Here is a 21,517-nt window from a genome sequence, read left to right on the forward strand (position 1 = left end):
AATTATTGTAAAAGAGTAAGCTGAACATGCAAGCAAGAGAATAGAAGTTCTTTCCATGAAAGTGAAATGGGCCAGAAAATGATTTACAGAACACTTCTAAAATGTGTCACTGCATTTTCTTGTCAGAGACCATAGTGTAATACTTAGCAGTGTAATCATACACAGGGTTAAATAAGTAATGTAAATATGGGCTCAGCTAAACTTAGTATTTTTGAGAAAACCTCAACTGCATTACAATCAATTGCTTTATCAAAGCATTTCCTTAAATCTATTTTTCTGTCAGTTACTGTCATAATGAAAAGTATGAAGTCTGCTATGCAACTTCTTTTCAGTAGCAAAAAAACCCCTTAAGCACTACCAAAACTGAATCGCAATTTTGTGATGATTTCAAAACAGGAGCAAAAAACTTATAATCTAGTAACAGCAAAATAAATAAGCCTTATGAGAAAACCAGAATTTTCAAGTGGGCATTAAAGAAATTCGTATATTCACATACTTCATATGCTTTTACCTTCAATTACAATATATTTTGAAGTCCACTGCTTCTTGAAAGTTGTGAGCAGATTTTTTCTCCTAATGCAGATGACATGCTCTTTAAAATCAAATTCTTCTGTGTAGAACCGGAGAAGTCCCAGCCACAGTTGCCCAACAGATTCAGTGTTTTTGCCATAGTCTGGCCAAACAACTGACTGAAAATGACAGAAATATTTTTATGTCCAGTATTTACATTAAGCAGAATAATTTCCATAATTTCCAAACTCAAACAATATAAGTCTTATTTTATAAAGAAACACAACTGATTTATACCAGAATACTTCCTTTCATAATTGGTATTAATAATCCAATAGTGATTTTAAATGGTATATTTTTTAATTTATTAAAAACAAAAGTGGACAACTAATAAAACTTCTAGCATTAGGTTTTGCCTCTATAAAAAAGAATTTATTAATTCACTTTATGTATCTATATTATAAAATAAAGTTATTCAACAGGATTAACTAGCTATGACCAGATATACAGAGAGTATTTTTAAGAGTTATCTCCAATCAGTGAGACATACAGAGCAACTAATCATCATGAACACCCTTTTGATCTATTTTTTCAGATTTTGGAGATTATATTTTCACAGATGAATTACAACCAACCATATTCTAAAAGCTTTACAGCAGAGAACTGGGATTTCAAAGCAGAAGTTCCTCTACTTCCACTCCTATATTTGTTGTTTTTTCAGTTGTGATAAGAGTTAGTTTTCTTCTTTGTAGCTGGTACAGTGCTGCATTTTGGATTTAGTATGAGAATAATATTGACAACACGCTGATGTTTTAGTTGTTGCCAAGTATGCTTACCCTGAGTCAAGAACTTTCCAGTTTCCCATGCTCTGCCAGCCAGCAGGTGCACAAGAAGCTGGGAGGGAGCACAGCCAAGACAACTGATCCGAACTGGCCAAAGGGACATTCCGTACCACAGAACATCATGCTCAGTATATAAACTGGGAGGAACTGGCCAGGAAAGCCCCATGGTTGCTGGGGGATGGGCTGGGCACTGGTCTGCGGGTGCTGAAAATTGTACTGTGCATCTCTCGTTTCTCTTTGGTTTTATTCCTCTCTTTTTCAATTACTATTATTATTAATAGTAGTGGTAGTATTGTAAGTATTATGAGTATTTTATATTGTTTCAATTAACAAACTGTTCTTATTTCAATCTACAGGTTTTTTTTCTTTTGAGTCTCCTTCCTACTGGGAGAGGGTGGGGGGAATGAGAGGTTGGCTGTGTGGTACTTAGTTGCTAGCTGGGGTTAAACTACAATACTCAACCACTATATTTGGGAACAATGTCTTTAAAAGAAATTTCCTTTCATTTGCCCAGCTACAGGTAACAGCATTTCCAATTAGCCTGATTTACTTACCAACTCCTCTATCTTATCAAAGAAATATATGTTCCAGCCATCAACTAAAATTTCAGGCTTTTTTGGTTCTTTGTAGATCTGAAAGTATAATATTAAAACTCATTAGAAGAGCCCCTCATATTCAGTACTGACATTCTTCTGGCCAATACTGTGTACAGATATGCGTTTCTTTCCAATATACCGTACCTCTTGAAGAACAGGGATGACAGGTGGATTTCTCTGTTGAAGAAAATAAAGCACCATAAGAGTGTATGCATAAGATGACAGGCTACCTCGAGATGCATCTCCAATGTCACACATCTAGAAAAAGAAACATTATTTGTATCTTTCATGGTTATCACTCCTTGCTGCAGGCACTACTGCTTTCAAATGTCTGAAATATACTTACTTTTGTGAAGACTTTCATTGTGTAACACAGATATTTTACTCTAGGATCAATAGCTGCATAAGATGACAGAAGTCTTGTGTTATGCAAGGCCTACAAAAATAAGAAAGTCATATAGAAAACACCAGAGTTCTGAAGACATTAAGGAAATAAGCTGAAAACACAAAAAAACAAAAACTCTAAGTTGTGTCCTCAAGAAATGCAGATGTGAAGCCCTGCAGAGTAGGAACATAGATTAAGAAAGGAAGCATTCCACCATGAGGTTATCACCTGCTCTGTTAAAAAGCCAATCAACTTAATCTCTGTGGATGTGGTACCAAGCAGCACTCACAGAACAGTATTTCAAAACAAGAAGTACTGATCTACTACTGGAGTTTAATATTTGGTAGAAGGTAACTTCTTGAACCAAGAGTCAGTCCAGAAACGTGAGAGCTACCAACAGACCCATATGGATGCATAACTTCAAGAAAACATTCAGACTTACTTAGTGGTTGAGGTGTATTCCTAAGACTGCTCTTGAACTCATACAGAATCTTCAGAAAGCTTAAGAATTGGCTTTGAGATTTAACTTTCCTTTGTTTCAAGGAACTGGCTTTCAAAATTTAGAGATATTGAAATAAACAAAACCTGGTTTTAAAATATTTGGCCAAAAATATGTTATAGTTCAGGCAAGCTGGGTTCAAAATCACTACTTCAGGTCTCAAGGCTAGGCAAGAGCCATGATGGGAAGTGGAGTGTAAAAAGGCTGAGGTTACATTATTTTCTCTCATTTACAGAAAGACTTAGACACTTAAACCATTATTTCTTACTCTTAGTGAAGAACTAACAGATTTTCTTAGAAAAGTGATAACTCCAAAGTCACAATCGTGCAGCTGACTCCACTAATTGTCAAGTAAAAAAAAAAAAGTTTTTTTAAATATAAAACTGCAATAGCTAATTGGAAACAGTCACTCACTTCAATCTCAAGAAGGGGAGAGGGGGCGTCGTGAGGGGATCAGGGGGCACTGAGGGCATGAAGTATTACTGGTGAAGATATGGAATGACACTGAGCTCCTGGTCAGTGATGACACAGGGAATGTGCAGCTCCCTGTGGGTTAGGGACAGGAATGTGGCACTGCATTGTACCAGGTGGATACACTGCAGCAAATCAGATCTTCAGAAAAGGTCTCTGTTAACTCATAGCTCCAAGGATGCAGCTCAAGGGATGGCAGCATTGTGGTTGTTGTTGACAGATCAGTGGCACTGCCAGACAGCACCAGGCTGCCTCTTCTGCTCCACATTCAGTTTGATACTAATCTGGATGTAGTTGGTATGTGTCAAGAAAAACAATTCCTAGTGGTTGGTGGGAAAAGCGGCAACTTCCATCTTATTCACATTCCATCCAAACAAACCTTGCTAAGATTTTGGTTGAATATTCTTGAAGTGAAAAGGCTTACTTCAACCTCTTTATTGTAAAATATATTGCAGATGCAAATGTTTATCACATGTTTGTTCTCACAAGCAATGGATGTTTCTGCATTATATGTCTCCCACTTGCTAAAACACAGGAAACAAGGAGAAGATGGACATGACTATAGCAAAAAAATTACAAGGACAGATAAAGTCAACCTTCATTTCCACAGAGGAGCATTACAGCCTGGGCTGTCAGGATTTTGTGATCAGCAACACAGTGAACAAGATCCATTTGATAACTGGGGGTTAAGGAGATCATGTGCTCTCCAAATGGGAGGTGGACACTACCAATGCCCTGGCGTCTCTTCAAAGTTTTGCTGATTCAAGTTTGGTCAAAAGTGCTGCAAAACTTCAAGTCCTTGACAATATGCTGTTTGTTTTAGATACAGAGAACATCTTAAGCATGTGGGATGTTTATTCTCTTACTCTAATTTGGGATTGGCCTTGAATACATATTGAAGAATTTCTTCTAACTACAGAATCAGATTCTTCTCAAGTCATGTGGAAAGGGCTTGCCAACCTTAAACTCATTGTCATGACAATACCAGATAACAAAATAGATCTGCGCTTTTTTGCTATAAGACATAAAATAAGAAAAGGAGATAACCTTACCAGAGTATTATATAAACTGATGTCTACTTCAAGACCACTTCTGACATGGAAAAATTTGACAATGGGGACTTTTGCAGTTGTTATAGGCAAGACATTTCTTAAACCTAGGACAAAATGTTTTATTACTGAATGACTACAGTACGGTCCTAATAGTATCAAATAACTTCTAACTGTAGCAAAAAGGCTACAGAATAAAATCTTAGTTGATACTAAACTTATGTTGGTCAGTTATGTTTTAATAGTGATTTTAGATATGTGTCAAACATGATCAATCTGCTAAATATAATTTATACATTTAGCCCCCTCAAAAAACCAAGATCAGTCTAAATAAGAGAGAATATAATTTCTTTATAGAGAAATAAGCTTAAGAGAGAATTGACAGTTCACTCTAATTATACAAAATTAACTTGAGATCCACCAAAACAAGCACTAAGAAAGTCATGATTTCTTGGAGAAAAAACAGAATTCTCATTGCAAACTTGTATCAGAATATCTTTGACTATCAACTTACTACTCACTGAACATACAAATACAACATAACTACTAACTTGAAGCCTCAAATCTTAAATTGTTTGTTCTTATACATGTAGGTTATAAATATCTGTCCAATTCAGATGTGGACCTATTATAACCTCATAGACCCACATATGCAAAAAAATAAAAAAATCCAAATGTTCACAATATTTAATCTCACTCTTACTACTATCCCCTTCAATCTAATTATATCTTAAGGATTTTCATCTACAGTGCCCCAGAACATTCTCATTACATCAACTGAAGTCACATAAACAGAATCACTTATTTTAATTTTCCAGAAAGTTACCTGACTGTTTCTTGAGAACTTTTGCTAAATCTTCAATGATTCTGATGCAATCAAGTCCCTAAGACATTAAGAAAAAAAGTTGAAAGATTTATCTGCTCTATTTTAGCAAACCTTTTATTATGTGCCATTAAGCTTAAAGCTGTATAATTGAACGTTTCGTGTTACACAAAATGTGTATATGTCTGAACACCAGAAATTGTTTCAAAATAGCATGTATCAACAGTAGACAATATATTAATGTAAGCTTTTAAAAAAACTGATATTAGGCATGAAGGGAGAGTGATGTGCCCTTCCACTGTTTACCATTCTTAGTTGTTTATGCTACAAAGCATGTTATTTATCCGCACAGATAAAGCTAGAAGTGCAGAATTCAGAAGAAAACTGGCTACTGAAAGTTATTCTTAAACTCATGCTTAGATCAACAGCAAAAACCTTAAAAATAATCTGCCTTTGTGACACCTTCTTCTAATATGAAAAGCTTCTATAAAATAATAAATTTGTTACACTAGATATACAATATAACAGTAAAATTTTGCATTTTTTAAACTACAAAACCAAAATACTTCCAAACTACCTCAGCTGTTTGCAGTCCATCTATGGTCATACAGATATCAAGGTCACTTTGTTTGAAGCCAAAGCCATTTTTTGAGGAGCCAAACAAATCCAGCTTGGTTCCTGTAAGAAATGTGATGTATAAATGAAGTTAAAATAATTATTACAAAACTACTCTAGTTAAAATAATTATTACAAAACTACTCTCTGCTGCTTTGATTGTTTTTTAACTTACCTTGCCAATGTTCCTTCCTACTGTGTTCTAGATATGAATACATAAAACCCCCCAAATTTAAATGAAACCCTTAAAAGACTTAGAACAGAAATTAATGTAATGAAACATGGCAATGCTGGTATAAATGCAACATTTATATGTTAAATGTTCAAAACTAAAGTGTTTATTATGCTGAAATTATATGTTTTCTTGGAAAACACTCAAGTATGAACAGTCAAAAGTATAAATATGAAGTTAGAATGGGCCTTTTTACCTGGGAAATCCTGTCTAATGAAAATTTCCAAGTTTTGTCTTATATATTCCCGAGCTTGATCCTCTACTATAGTTGGAGCAAAATCATCTTAAAAACAAAAGACAACAATTTAGGCATCTGTAGAAAGAGCGAACAGCAAAGATTCAAATGAAAATAGTGAGGGGTTTACAGTAGGGCAGGGGAAGGGAAAGAGAAGAAGCAAGAGAAGATTCACATATGAAGGAAAGAAAGCAAGGATGTAGGAGAAAAATACCTGTTCAAAGAAAAACATTAATTAGACAAATAATGCATTTTGTCTGGTCAGAAATGGCGAGAGAGAAAGGAGGAAAGTTGGGTCACTCTGAAAAGAACAAAAGTGGAGAATATTACAAAACTGTATTTTGACTGTTTTTTTCCTAGAACACAAGGTAAGTAACTAACAAAATTCAAAGCAGACAAATGTAAAAGCATCAGTCAAAAACCCCACCCAAAATCAGATTCTCAGAAATTAAATTTATTTGCCTATATGAGTAATCAGCCAGCCACTCCATGGAAGACAAGTCTAAACACTTTCTGTTTCTCTAGATACAAACTACTCAGTAGTCCTAATAAGCTGTTGTAAATCTTAGAATTGTATCTAAGAGTTGGAGGCTATGTAGCAAATAAACGGTCACCCTTTGTAATGCCATTAGCCTGTGGTTATTTCATTATTTTTTCTGATTTTTTTTTATGACACAACAATATTCAAAGGAAAAAACTTACGGTAACATTGGACACAAACTTGATCTAGAATAACTGAAAATTTGGGTGTCAGTGCTGGCAATGGGTCAAGCTCAATTTTCTTGAAGTCTTCTGGACAATCACTCTTTAAATGACCTTCCCGTTTGCACAAGCTACATACTACTGTAGGAGACTGCATGAACAGAAAGCAAAGACTGGTTTTAAAAACTATAGTACTTTAATGAATTTGAGCAACACTTTCATATAACTTCTATTAGAACATAAGCAATATGTTTATGTTCTGATACAGCTTGCTTACCTTGCCCTTTGTAAAAGCTTGTTTACTGAATTCATAAAAAAGTTCAGATTCTAAGCACTGCTCTGTTGCTGTGTTGTCTTCAAGATGGCTTTTCTTCTCATTAAGATCTTCTTGACTCAAATTAACCTGCAGAGGTCCATCTACATTTTCTTTGAAATGTTTATTCTCATATTTACTTAGGACAGAAAAAACACCTTCTACCTCTGACAGTGCATCATCCTCTCCAGATCCAGTGTATCTGTTATCTAGTTCATCTCCAGCTCTTATGCTAACACTGCATTCTCTCTGAAGGCTTGGTGCTTCCTCCTCTTCCTCTTCATCATCTGAGTTAATAATTTGGGATATTTGACTCCATGCTGAACATACGAATTTTTTTGGGGATTCATCCAGTTCATCAGTACCTTCACTGCTATCCTCATCAATGTCAATCTTGTCATCCATTATACCACTGCACTCTAAGCCAAACCCATCGTTCTCTGTAAGTGCAGCATATTGAAAACCTTCTAAGTCTGAAATACTACATGTCTCCACATCATGCTCATTCACTGTAACTAGGAGATCTCCACTGTCACTGTCTTCATCTATTCTCTGCTCAGCAGCCAGAATATTATTCCATTGTCTTTTTGATTGTTCATGTTCCTCTTCTTCCTCCTCTTCTTCATCTTCATTTCCACTCTCTGTCTCTTCACAACTTGGTTTAAAATCCTCATTATCCTGAGAAATAATTTCCTCGATTATACAGTCTGAGTCTTCATGGGTAATTCCCAAATGACTTATATCATTAGCCAATTCTTCTTCTGTGAAACTTTCTGAGCCATCATACAGTTTTGAAGGACCAATTTTATGTTCCTTGGGAGTGCGTGCAGTCTCTTTTACACAGTCTTCCACTACTGCTGTGTTTGTTCTACCATCCAAGTTTTGCAAGCCAGAATCTTCATGCTTTATAGCACCTTTCCCATGGTTTGGCATTTCGGATTTCTCCTCACTGGCATTTGAAGAGGGTCTTTTGCTCAATTTTGCACTTCTTTTATGAGGCAAGGCAAAATACTTGTAAGTTGCTCTCAGGCAGTGAAGAATATACTCATACATTAGCTGGCTGTTCAGAGTTCTCGCCACGTTCCTTTTGACTGAATATGGGTCTAGTAAAAAGAAAAAGTGAGCCAGCAGTGAAGGAGTTCACTTTTTTAAAAAAAAGAATACACTTAAAGCTTTACAGAATTTGAATATACTACTCTTAAGTTACTCTTAAACACTGTGTAAGGACATATGATCTACGAATTGTGCTGAAGACAATTTTTAAGTTCACTTAATTACTTCTGATAATGTTGAAAATAATACGCAAGAGAAATACTACTTAAATTGATTCTTTTCAAGACATATTCTAGTATATTGGAAAGCACAGGTCAATACTGAAAATTTACAAGTTCTAACACACAATGTCAATAGCCAAGTCAGTACTCTACAAAATTAAAACAACAGTTCTTTGAAGTTTGTTGAGATACCTTCCACAGCAATGCGCTTTTTAGGCCAATCCTTTGATTCACGAGACACTGTTTCTTTGAGTCGTATGCTAATCACCAAGTCAGCCATATTGAACTCCAAGGCATAGAAACGAAGCAGTTCAAGCCAGAGCTGACCAACAGATGCTGAACACTGCTGACCTAAATGAAATACTAAGGGAACCTGTCAATTACAGAAGAAAATCTTAAATAATATTTAGTGCACAGGTGTTCAACTGTTACACTGCCTTGTATTTCATCTGCAATATAATATGACAGAATTTATCACTGCTACTATACTCCTGCAATTGCAATATAACTGCAATTAAAAAATTGGAAGCCATAGTATAAAATCAGATTATGAAACTTCAAAATTAAAGACTGCAGCAATGGTAAAGAATAGCATCAATGATAACAATTGCTTCTTTAAGTTTTTATGCCATAATTTATAAATTTCCAGGAAAGTAGCATATCTCCTCTAACAGGACAGAATGGATTATAAAGCTCACTTTTTAGCAAAGCCTAGGCTGTACTGTTAACTCTCATAACGTGCAACCATATAGTGATACCGTTTCTTACAAAGCTGTTATAGTAGAAATAAGGAAGAGTTCAAAGCAAAGAGGAAATATTTTCCATATGCTTAACCTACTCCTGAGATAAAACTGCTCCAACTGTATAAACTATTCTCCCATGACAGATTAAAACCCAGGGTCTTATCAAAGAGTTTGAAATAACATCTATTTGCCTGCCAGCTTCTTAGCCAATAGGTAAGGATATCCTATAGGTTCAGCACATATATCTTAGTTCAGCACATGGTTTTGAAACATAAATACAAAACTAAAATAGAAGATGGTTCTTTTTTGTGAACAAAAACAGTTGCTAGACTACTACAGAAATAAATTTAAAAGTTCCAACCTTGCCCCTTCTAGGAGAAGTTTCTTGTGGCAAATCAGAATCATCAGTAGGGTTATGCTCCCAAACCACAGCATCATTCTTGACTTCTTTCAGATGAAAATTAGTTAATTTGTTTAATGAGAATCCTCCAATCTAAAGAAATAGAAAAAGAAACATATAGTTAAGCATCATATGAAATTTAAATCTTACCGCCACTCCCTATGACAGTAAGCCAAATGAGAACAGAGCAAAGTTTAAAAATAGCTGTCACAGGTCTCGAATATGGCCCAATCTTTTTCTCTCTTCTCCACATACTTCTCTACAAAAAGCTCTCTAGAGCTTGATGCTTTTGGAAGGCTATGCACTCCGGAAATGTGGACAAATGTGAGGTGGATTGAGAACTGGCTGAATGGCAGATCCCAAGAGGTTCATAATCAGTGTCACAGGGTCTAGTTGGAGGCCTGTCACTGGTGGTGTCCCCAGGATTCAATACTGGGTCCACTGTTATTTAACTTTTTCATCAGTGACTGGATGAAGGGACAAATGCCTCCTCAGCAAGGTCACTGATGAGATAAAGTTGGGAGGAGTGACCGATACCCCACAGTGCTGTGCAGCCCTTCAACAAGACCTCAACAGGTTGGAGAGATGGGCAGGGAGGAACTGCCTGAAATTCAGCAAAGGCAATTGAAGGGTCCTGACTGGGGGAGGAATAATAATCGCAGGCACCAGCACAGGCTGGGGACTGACCTGCTGGAAAGCAGCTCTTTGGGGAAGGACCTGCCGGACAATAAGCTGCCCATGAGCCCACAGTGTGTCTGTGTGGCCAAGAAGGCCAATGGTATTGTGGGGTGCATTAGGAAGAGCACTGCCAGCAGGTTGAGGCGGTGATCCTGCCGCTCTACTCATCCCTAGTGAGGCCATGTCTGCAGTGCTGTACCCAGTTCAGGGTTCCTTAGGACAAGAGAGACATGGACCTCCTGGAGCAGGTCCAGCAGAGGGCTACAAAGCTGATTAAAGGACTGGATCACCTCACGAAGAAAGGCTGAGAGAGTTGGGCCTGTTCAGCCTCAAGAAGAGACAGCTGAGAAGGGAATCTCATCAATGTATACAAGTATCTGCAGGGAGGGTGCAAGAGGACGCAGCTAGGCTCTTCTCAGTGGTGCCAATCAACAGGACAAGATGGGGCAGAAACAGATGAACAGGAAGTTCTACCTGAACCCGAACATGAAGAACTTCTTTACTGTGTAGGTGACTGTGCAGTGGAACAGGTTGTCCAGAGAGGTTATGTATTCTCTCTGGGGATATTCAAGAATTGTCTGGATGCAATCATGTGCCATATGCTCTAGGATGATGCTGCCTGAGCAGGGAGGTTGCAGGAGGTGTGTCCAGGGGTGCAGAGGCAGGGAAGCCCAGGGGACATGCGTGGAAATATGTACCCTCATTGGTCACAAGGTCACATGGTTTTAAGGGATAAAAACAGTGCTGGGTTTGAATTAAACTCTCTTTGATTACCATCTCATTGGGGAGCTGACTCCATTTCTTTATTATATAAAGACCCCATGCGACACGTGGCGCCTGAACTTGGGGCTCAGAACCTACGTTAGGCCAGAATAGAAATCCCTGAATCAGGGGAATATTGGTAAATTCCGGTTATCGTATTCATTTTTAGAATATGGGCATTTTTCACCTAAAAAAAAAATCAGACGTCTTTAAGCTGTTGTCTCAGCCGATACTGAGAAACGCAGTTAGTACAGAGAGCTCAAAAAAAGATTAAAGAAAGTACACAGGAACAGAGAAGAAAAAGAAAGAAGAAGAAGCCGAGAAACCGGGACAGCACCTGCGGAGAGAGCAGAGCGGAGTCGACTAACCACCTGAGCAGTGAGTGAGCTGAAAAACAGCGCCAGCAACCAACACCGTGGCCAGGGCTGCTCCCTGAGCAGCTGTGAGCCCACAGCTCGGAAACCCGAGTGGCGGAGCACGCCGAACCCCGCCAGGACCCCTGCCACCCGCCGCTTGCCGTGCACTAAGCACTGAGCGCGAAAGCAGTGCCGCTGCTGCTTGAACACCCCCAGCTCACCTGCGAGGCCCCGCGAACCCCGCACCGGCACACTTTTCTGCCAAGTGGAGAAGCGTCGCCACTCCGTGCAGCCTGCTGCCTGCCCGCACTCGCCCGCCGCCTCTGCGAGCCCCGCGCCCACACCAGAAGCAGCACGGGACCTGTAGCAGCCGCACCGCGAGCCCACCGCAGCGCCCCAGCCCCCGCCCCGACTGTGGGAGCTGGCAGCCGCCTTCTGCTGGCCCGTGCGTGCCTAGAGCCGCCGCATACAGCCTCCATGCCGCTGAACCAGCCAGGAGCGCCGCAGACTGTAAGGGAACCTCACGCGCTGCCGCGACCACTGCCGCCGCTGCTGCGACCAATGCACCATGCTGGGAGGTCCCCCCGCCATCTGCCACCGCCCCCAAGCCACCGGAGCAGCAGCTGAAACTCGGACAGCACCGGACACCGATGGAGACGCCGAAAAGAAAAAAAGCAGTGAAGGAACAGCCGATCCAGAAACTGAAAGTAAAACTCAGGAGCTGCAAAACGAAGGACCCCTCCACACACGTGCATTGACAGCGGCAAGAATAAGGTAAAAAACATGGGAAGTTTTTTCTCCACCAAGATTTCACAAAACACAGACACATTATCAATCTGCTAAGACCTTACCATACACAAGCCACAAGGGCTGAATTAACAGAGCTTTTACGTTTCATTAAAGCAGCAGTCCCAGAGCTGCCATTGCTAGAAGCTCTGCACATAGAAATATGGGACAAGATAGGAAACCTCATGAAACTGAATGCTCAGGGAGGAGACCCCCAAGCTAACAATGCCATTTCAGCCTGGCAAGTCATAATGTCTGCACCACACAGAGGCCATAAGCGGACAGTAAAAGCATCCAACACCAACACACCACCCCCCACCTGTCACGGGTGACAGTGGGTCTGTCAGCACCTTGGCACATACTGACGAAGCAACAGATGTTGACCAGATCAAAGTATACCCCTGAGATGGACTGAAAGAGAGGACTGAAAATGGAGGCCCTGATCCTGACAACATACTGATGCATCCTGAAGAAGCTGTCCTGTGGGAACAGAGAATACTGTCTCATGAGAACAGGAGCACTGTCTCATGAGAACAAGGACCTGTTTTGAATGAGAGTAGTTGGGAAGAACATCAACATGAGAGAAAAATAAGAGCAGGTGCTCGGGACTGTTGTGGGAAAGAACTGGGCTGTTTTGAGAAAGAGCAAAGTTGTTGTGAGAAAGTAGAGTTTAGAAAATGCACCTATTAGCTGTAAGAATTCTGGTGTGAAGGTTTGAACTGTCCTATCCGTGTGCATTACGTGTGTTCAAAAACTGTACTTAAGGGGCTGCGCAGCAGCCCCGGCTGTCCCTGCTTTTTTCTTGGAATAAACTTTGCTGGAACCTTTTTTCGTGTCGCTTTGGCCGTTCCGACACTTTCAGTGACATCTGGTGACCCCGACGTGATTGCAACGTTGAAGACGGATTTATCTCCAATTGTGGAGCTGCCGTGACTTCCCTCCTAGAGGGGGAAAGAGCAGAGGATTTTCTCTCCTAGAGAGAGATTGGACCTGTGGGGCGAGGCACAGGGGGAACGGAGCCCGGTGAAGCTTGAGAGCGGGAGGGTTCCCGTGAAACGGTCCGGACCTGAACTTTTTGACCCTCATTAGGTAAGCTAACGGGGGTGCCACCGGGGACTATATTTTAACAATGGGACAGCACATAACGAAGGAGGAAAGCGTAGTTCTATCTACGTGGAAATCCCTCCTTAACCGAAAGAATGTCAAGGTTGCTGAATTTAATTTACGACGTGTGCTGTTATAGTACTGAAAATAAGGCTTTGAAGCTACTACGTTAAGTTGCATTTCATGTGTTTGCCTAACACTTGCTCCGTGAGACTTTGAAAGATTTAGAAGAGTATGGGAGGCAACGATCTATGCAATAATTCATATAAGAACTAAAACTCTGAAACACAGTTGCCCAGAAAGATAAGCAGGTTGCCGATGTAACAAATTGTCCTTGAACTACACCTCCAAGCAAAAAAAAAATGCAGAGAAATTTAATAATTCACTCCCGGAGACAGAAAAGAAGTAAGGACCCCCCCCTCTCCATTGCCACTGCTGCAGAAAAAGCAGTTTTTCCACCAGATAACTCCACCGAGAAAACAACTAAGAAAAGAAATCCAAATCAAGATATATAAGCGAATGGAGAGGGACAGAGACAAATTAGAACAATGGGGGCTGGGCAGAAAACAAGACAGCAAAGCCCGTCCCTGTATAAGCCTTTGAACTTAAGAGTCAGCATCTACCTCCTTTTCTTGCTTCTTCGCAGCCTGAGTTACTTATTTTTGTTCATGTACTAATTGGCTGTTTCAGTCTCACAATGTGTGTAAGATAAAACACAGAAAAATATGCAACAAATCAAGTTTGGTGTCATGGAAGCCTGAAGACGACGATCCCTACTGGGGGTTGGAAAGAAAAGGGGGGGCAAAAAACTGCCTTCTGATATTTCTGTTAATTCTTGTGTTAACTGTAGTGTTTGTTGAATGTGTTTTTGTGAGCTCACAATATTATTGTTACTGTGTGTGTATGTGAAGAAACGAAGTTCTTTGCCCGGAGAAAAAGGAAAAAAGAAAAGTAAAAAGCCTTCCCTTGAAAAGATTCAGCCTTGCCAGGGAAAGAAACAGAGTGTATTTCACATGATAGAGATGGTCTGTTGCTCGGTAACTAAGCAAAAACTTTATTCACTCAGAGCTGGGAGGAGGATGAAAATATCCTGGTTTGTAAAAATTGCAACTTTGTAACCTTCTGATTGGAGAAAGAAATTGTCTTACAATTTCATAACATAGTCTCACTGTTTTCTGAAGTTGTTCATTAAAATAACCAAAATTGTTTTAGAATGCATACATAAATGTAAGGGAGAAAAACAGTTTTTAAATTAACTACTGACAACTGTCTGTGATAAGAAAATTCCAATGCATGTGGGGGGAGCGGTTCTCCGGCAGAGCTGTTAAGCACAGCTGCGCTACCTTCCCTCTCCCCCCCCTGCTCAAACAGCTCTGTAAGCATTCTTTTGTTGCTTCTGTATTTTACAGATAGGTTTTTTGAGATTGTTGAAGAAGCTTTAAGGTAGACTTATTTGGTGGAATACCTAGGTCAAAATATCTTATTTGACAGGGGCAGTTTTTGCCAGAGCAAAAAGGGAAAAATAAGTAAACTGTTTCTAGCTGGAAGTTTCCACCTTTGTGGAAGGAGAGATAAATTCTAAAGATATAATACAGGAAACTGCCTAACAACAGACAGTGTTTCAAGTTTAAACTGCATCTGTCCTAGTCTCTTGTGCTAAGCAGCAGAGGTGTGTCCCTGTTATCAGGTGACAAGCTTAAACCAGAACTTTTGCTGCTTTGCAAAGTGTGCATTTTGGATCCCCTGGTATACTCTTATGAGCAAAACCTTAGTTTAAAGCAGCCTGAGTGAGTTTTACTGTGGCTTTATGTAAATTGCTAAAGTTGAGAGCTACTTTAAGAGTGTTAACTTCTTAAATACATCGATGTAAGTTAAACTGTTACACCTATTTTGTTTAAATAAGATGTTTAAAGTTTTCACGCATATCCCAGAAAAATATATAAATATCAGCAAAAATTCAGAATTGACTGCTTATAAATCCTAGCTGATCATATTGTTTCAGAGGCTAGGTGAGACTACTTAAGTTTTAAAAAGGACATGACTGTTCTCCAGTTTCATTTTTTACATTCAGAGAGGCAGGAATCTGCCCTATGAATTTGTGAATCCTGTTAAAATCCCAAGCCATGCGTGGCTTGATAAAGGAAAAGTAAGAGATACAAAACTACATTTAATCCAATTATGCAACTAAGACCTTATAAAAATCAGTAATCCCATCCTCTGAAAGATTTCCATATGCTGGGATTTTAAACAGCCAATTGTTTCTTCATAATGAAAGCTGCTATTTGCTTTTATTGAAGTTACAGTGACCTTCCTGAAATTCAGTGTTTTCCTTTACAGTAGGAGAGAAATTTTCTGCAGTACAACATGATAAAATGCTGCTCAAAATGATAAAAGCAAAATAAAAGTAAATACAGAAATTAGAGACCTAAAAAGATGAGCAAAAACTACATGTGATTGTTCTAACCAATGTTCTTTGAGAAGCAGGATTGAAGAATGCTCCAGGAAAAAATTCATAAAACCAAGCCATATAACCTATCTCCTACAGAGAGAATTATACTGCAAAGAATCATCACTAGGCCTTCAGCTTCAAAGAAAAACTGCAAAATTACCCATGATACCCACTTAAAACCGACTGAACTATTAATAACAAATTTGTGAGTTTTTTATTAAAGGTGAAGAACAACTAAAAGAAGCAGATGAACAAGAGCTGAGAGTCAATTATGTCCCAGACATCAGAGACGACTTGGACTGACTTCTCACAGAAGACCCTGAATTTCAAGCTGTATTAGCAGACTGTAATAGTGATTTATTTATTCATTTTTCTAGGTACCGACTATAGCCAGAAATCATGTGTTGCTGCCAATCACACATTACTCATGTAACTCAGACATTGGTTTAATTCTCCACAATTTAGGAAGTTTTAAAAAACTGTAAGGACAAGTGATGTAATTTGCTGGTTTTCCAGAGCTAAGAAAATTATGCAGAGATTCCTAACTCACTTATAGGACAAATTGTTGTCAAGAAAACATTTTACACATCAAATGAACATTTTAAAATATAAAAAGGGGGGAAAGAGACCATGCAGGTGCATAAACAGATGCTAAATTGGAGTAGATCTCATTTAAATTTGTTAGGCCTTATATTTCTTGTATGTACTCCTTTTCAAGCCAGGTACAGTTGTTGGACGTGACTGCCAAAGATGACACACTGAGAAGTACACAGCCAATAACTACTTAAAATGTAAAGTGTGTAATTAAAATGTAAAAGTATAATAGAAATTCCAGCTACGCGTGAGTGAAGTGTGACTGAGGTGGCCACCAATGAATGACTGAAGAGAGATGGTGTGAGAGAGAGAAACTGTGTAGATATATATGTGTGTAGACTTAAAAATACTTTACAGGAGTGTCAAGATTTTGAAGGAATGTGTTGCATGAATTTGTCGGACCATAGTGAATCCATACACAGAAGCATTCAGCTTTTGAAAGAAGGTGTCCGCAAATTACAAATTGATGATGGATGGGATTGGTTAAATAAGTTGTTTGGTAAATGGGGTTTGTCTGGTTGGCTGTTATCCATCATAAAAACAGGATTGCTGATTTTAGTAATTATTGTAGTTGTGCTATTAATGATGCCCTGTTTGATCAGCCTGTTGCAAAGGGCCCTGCAGCAGACTGTTAAGGCCATCTTTGTCGCACAAATACAAAAAAGGGGGAATTGTCACGGGTGACAGTGGGTCTGTCAGCACCTTGGCACATACTGACGAAGCAATAGATGTTGACCAGATCAAAGTATACCCCTGAGATGGACTGAAAGAGAGGACTGAAAATGGAGGCCCTGATCCTGACAACATACTGATGCATCCTGAAGAAGCTGTCCTGTGGGAACAGAGAATACTGTCTCATGAGAACAGGAGCACTGTCTCATGAGAACAAGGACCTGTTTTGAATGAGAGTAGTTGGGAAGAACATCAACATGAGAGAAAAATAAGAGCAGGTGCTCGGGACTGTTGTGGGAAAGAACTGGGCTGTTTTGAGAAAGAGCAAAGTTGTTGTGAGAAAGTAGAGTTTAGAAAATGCACCTATTAGCTGTAAGAATTCTGGTGTGAAGGTTTGAACTGTCCTATCCGTGTGCATTACGTGTGTTCAAAAACTGTACTTAAGGGGCTGCGCAGCAGCCCCGGCTGTCCCTGCTTTTTTCTTGGAATAAACTTTGCTGGAACCTTTTTTCGTGTCGCTTTGGCCGTTCCGACACTTTCAGCGACACCCACCCACACTGCTAGTCGCAGCCCGAAACCTATGAGGGTTTACCGGGAGGGGAGGGAACTGCTCGAGAGTTAAGTTATGGATTGGGTGCCAATAGCCACGGGAACACAGGTCGCTGGGAGGGAATGAAGCCTGTAACGTGGGATCCCAGCCCCGCATGCGTGGGAGCAGCGCAGGGGGCTCTGTTGCAGTGATGAGGGGGGGAACCCAGCCTATTTGCCACCCCACGCTGTAGATGATCAGCGACCACGTGCGCCAGCACAGGTGCAAACATATTCCACGTCAAACGGATAGGAAGTCGATCCGTCTCTTCCAGCCCCAGCGCCGCCCTGCTCCAGTCATAGGCACAAGGGGTGGGGGGGCTCTCCTCCACGCCGCGTCCATCACTCACCACTCCCCCCCAGAGGGAACTGGGTTTACTGGGGCCACAGGGGGGAGAGACATGGGGGGATGAGGAGGAGGGACCAGGGATGGTTCCACTGGGAGCGAGTGAGGAGGCAAACGGGGAAAGGTCAGTTGACAAGGGGGAACAATGTCAGGAGGAGGCATTTCGAGTGGGAGATTTGCAGGTTATTCATGCATGCCCAGTTGTTTTTTGCCAAAGTCAGCCCCCTCAATTCCAGCCTCTGCCATATGAGGTGACAAAGGAATTGAGGCAATTGGTAAGAGATACTGGTGTGTCCTTAACAAATACTTTCATTTGGAGACATCGCGTTCCATCTATTTTTTCACCCCACATGACTAGAAGAACCTAATGAAATTAGTTCTTAACAACACTCAGTATACAGTCTGGTTAACTGACTACCTGGAGAATTGTGCTACATGTGCAACCAACACCAAGCAGGCATAACTGCAAACCAATTAACCAGGGAAGGAAATTACAGCAGAGCAGATGCCCAGGCAACCTATCCCCGGGAGGTGTACAAAGTAATAGCCAAACAAGCCCTGAAAGCCATGAGAAAGCTACCCACTACAGACCGGAATAGCAACCTGTCATCCACAAAAGTGTTACAAGGTTCTACTGAATCATATTCACAATCTCCAGATCAGCTGCAATCTGCTTTAAACAGGCAAGTTGAGTACAATGAAGCCAGAGAGATGCTTTATAGGCAACTGGCTTTTGAGAAGGCAAACCCAGACTGTAAAAGAGCTTTGCAGGCCCTTCCTAAAAGGGAGAGCTGTAGCATTGCTGAGCTGGTTTGACCCTGCCAAGGAGTTGGCTCTGTGGAGCACCAGTCTGCCTCTTTAGCCATAGCCCTAAGCGCCCAGCTAAGAGTGCAGGAAGGGGCCAGACCCAGAGCGAGGTGCTTTAGATGTGGTGTCCCTGACCACTTTCAAAGGGATTGCCCTTGGAGACCCTTAGCAGCAACACCCCACAAGTACCTAAGCAGCGGGGAATGGGCCGAGTTGTACCAAGGGTGCCGTGGGCGGGGCCGGGGCCACACCATGGGCACTGCACTGCTTGCCACCGTGCTGCTCTCCATCCTCCTCTTTGCCACCCGCTTTCACGAGCAAGAGAGGTAGCAGCTTGAGGCAAGTCATAATGTGCCAACAGCCAGTTCCTGGAATACCCCTGTATTTTGCATCCCCAAGAAAAGTGGCCGGTGGAGAATGCTGCAAGATTTAATAGCAGTAAATGCAGTCATAGAACCTACGGGAGCATTGCAGCCTGGACTTCCCTCACCTGCTATGCTTCCAGCAAAGTGGCCGCTAATGGTTATTGACTTAAAGGACTGCTTTTTTACCATCTTCCTACACCCTGAGGATGCACCAAGGTTTGCTTTTTCCACCCTCGCCTTGAACAATGCACAGCCCATGCAGAGGTATCGCTGGGTTGTCCTTCCTCAGGGGATGCAAAATAGCCCAACGAGATATCAAACAGCCATCATACACCATTATATAGACGACATATTAATAACCATGGCCACAGAAAATGAACTGCAATTTGTTGTTACTGCTCTACTCAAAGCTGTCCAAGATGCCGGGTTACAGGCTGCTCCAGAAAAAATGCAGCAATCGCAACCCTGGACGTACCTTGGATGGAAAATCATGCAGCAGGAAATTTCTCCACAGCCACTGCAGCTCAAGGTAAAAGACAATTAACTTTACACAAGCTGCAAAAACTTCTGGGAGCCATCAATTGGCTAAGGCCTATTTTTGGCCTAACCACAGAGGAGCTACACCCTCTATTTGAGCTCCTTAAGGGGGACTCACACCTAACGTCTAGCCGGTCTCTGACAGCAGAGGCAAAGCAGGCATTAGATACTTGTGCCAAGGCAATAGAAGGCAGGCAAGGCAGAAGGAGAAATCCTGAACTACAAATCTGCCTTGCCCTTGTTTCCAGCAGGTACCAGCCATTCACAGTTTTGTTTCAGTGGGATCAGACTGAAAAAGACCCACTGCAATTCTAGAGTGGCTGTTTCTGCCCCACACACTACCTAAAACTGTGTGGACTACTAATGAAAGCTTGCCAAGCTTGTCATTAAAGGCAGAGAACGACTACAGGAGCTGGACGGGAGAGATCCTGCAACCATCCACATCCCAGCTACAAAGGACAACCTTGATTGGATGCTAGCTGAGGATGCAGGATTCCAGGCTGCCTTGGCAGGTTTTGACAGTGACATTTCAATTCATTTCCCTAAACACAGACTGTGGGCAGAAATCGGTAATTTACCTTTAAAAGCCACAACCAGATGCAAACATGAACCAGCGAAAGGCCTTATGGTCTTCACAGATGCATCTGGGCGGACCCGAAAAGCTGCAGTGGCATGGGTAAACCCTGATACAAGACAATGGGAACGAGAGGTACAGACCATGAACCAGGGTTCTGTACAGGTTCTGGAACTGGCTGTCATATGTATTGCCTTGGGAAAGTTTTCTGAACAACCTGTTAATATTGTCACAGATTCCTGTTATGCTGCAGGGTTAGGGTCCTGTCTTGAGAGTTCGTTTCTTCGAGATGTTGCTAACCCTCACCTGTTGTTTCAAATGCGTTCTGTATGGTTTCTTGTCAATCACAGAAAGTTTGATTTTTACATAATGCACACAAGGTCACATACAGAAATGCCAGGACCAATAGCTGATGGGAACCGAGAGGCTGACAAATCAGCTATGTTTACCACCGTACCTAGAGTCTTAGAGCAAGCAAAATCGCCTCATTCATTTTTCCACCAAAATGCATGTTCACTGAAGAGACAATTTCAAATAACACTCAATCAGGCTCGAGACATAATCATGTCATGCCCAGACTGCCAGCAAATCACACCCATGCCATCTCAGGAAGGCATTAACCCCAGAGGGTTAATGGCAAATGAGATTTGGCAAACAGATATCACACACATAGCTGAATTTGGTACGTTAAAATACATACATGTAACAGTTGGCACCCATTCACAATACATAACTGCCACAGCACACACTGGGGAAAAGGCCAAGGATGTAATAAGACACTGGCTCAGTTGTTTTGCAACCCTTGGTACCCCAAAACAGATTAAGACCAAAAATGGGCCAGCTTTCATCTCAGAAAAGGTAAGAAACTTCCTATCGGATTGGGGAATCTCTCACACCACAGGTATTCTACACTCACCCACTGGACAAGCAATTGTTGAAAGGGCACATCGCACACTGAAAGACATGTTAACAAAACAAAAAACAGGGGAATCAGTCTGCAAGAGTGTCTGTGGAAAGCCACATATGTCATAAATTTTTTAAACTGTGACAATGCTGAAAAAAGCAGGTATGGAAGGCAGCACAGGCCTCAAGCTTTCGTCTCTCCCAAACCACCAGTCATGGTAAGAGATCTGATTTCAGGGCAGTGGATGGGACCAATGGACCTCGTGACTTGGGGGCGAGGTTATGCCTGTGTGGCTACAGGAAAGGA

General features: G+C 41.0%; 1 protein-coding gene across 3 annotated transcripts in view; it reads right to left on the reverse strand.

Moving 5' to 3' along the window:
* The window catches only part of TUT7 (terminal uridylyl transferase 7), a 45,526-nt gene that overhangs the window by 8,646 nt on the left and 15,363 nt on the right, over positions 1 to 21,517 (reverse strand). For all 3 annotated transcript variants that reach the window (XM_064643080.1, XM_064643081.1, XM_064643083.1), the window contains exons 11-22: positions 9,651 to 9,782; positions 8,739 to 8,919; positions 7,237 to 8,375; positions 6,960 to 7,110; positions 6,219 to 6,305; positions 5,753 to 5,853; positions 5,179 to 5,236; positions 4,356 to 4,459; positions 2,295 to 2,384; positions 2,093 to 2,206; positions 1,907 to 1,984; positions 512 to 689 (exon numbers count right to left, since the gene is read on the reverse strand). In XM_064643080.1, the coding sequence (XP_064499150.1) occupies positions 512 to 689; positions 1,907 to 1,984; positions 2,093 to 2,206; positions 2,295 to 2,384; positions 4,356 to 4,459; positions 5,179 to 5,236; positions 5,753 to 5,853; positions 6,219 to 6,305; positions 6,960 to 7,110; positions 7,237 to 8,375; positions 8,739 to 8,919; positions 9,651 to 9,782 (2,413 nt within the window). The remainder of the gene's footprint in view (positions 1 to 511; positions 690 to 1,906; positions 1,985 to 2,092; positions 2,207 to 2,294; positions 2,385 to 4,355; positions 4,460 to 5,178; positions 5,237 to 5,752; positions 5,854 to 6,218; positions 6,306 to 6,959; positions 7,111 to 7,236; positions 8,376 to 8,738; positions 8,920 to 9,650; positions 9,783 to 21,517) is intronic.

The sequence above is a fragment of the Pseudopipra pipra genome, chromosome Z (genome assembly GCF_036250125.1).
Source record: "Pseudopipra pipra isolate bDixPip1 chromosome Z, bDixPip1.hap1, whole genome shotgun sequence".
NCBI lineage: Eukaryota > Metazoa > Chordata > Aves > Passeriformes > Pipridae > Pseudopipra > Pseudopipra pipra.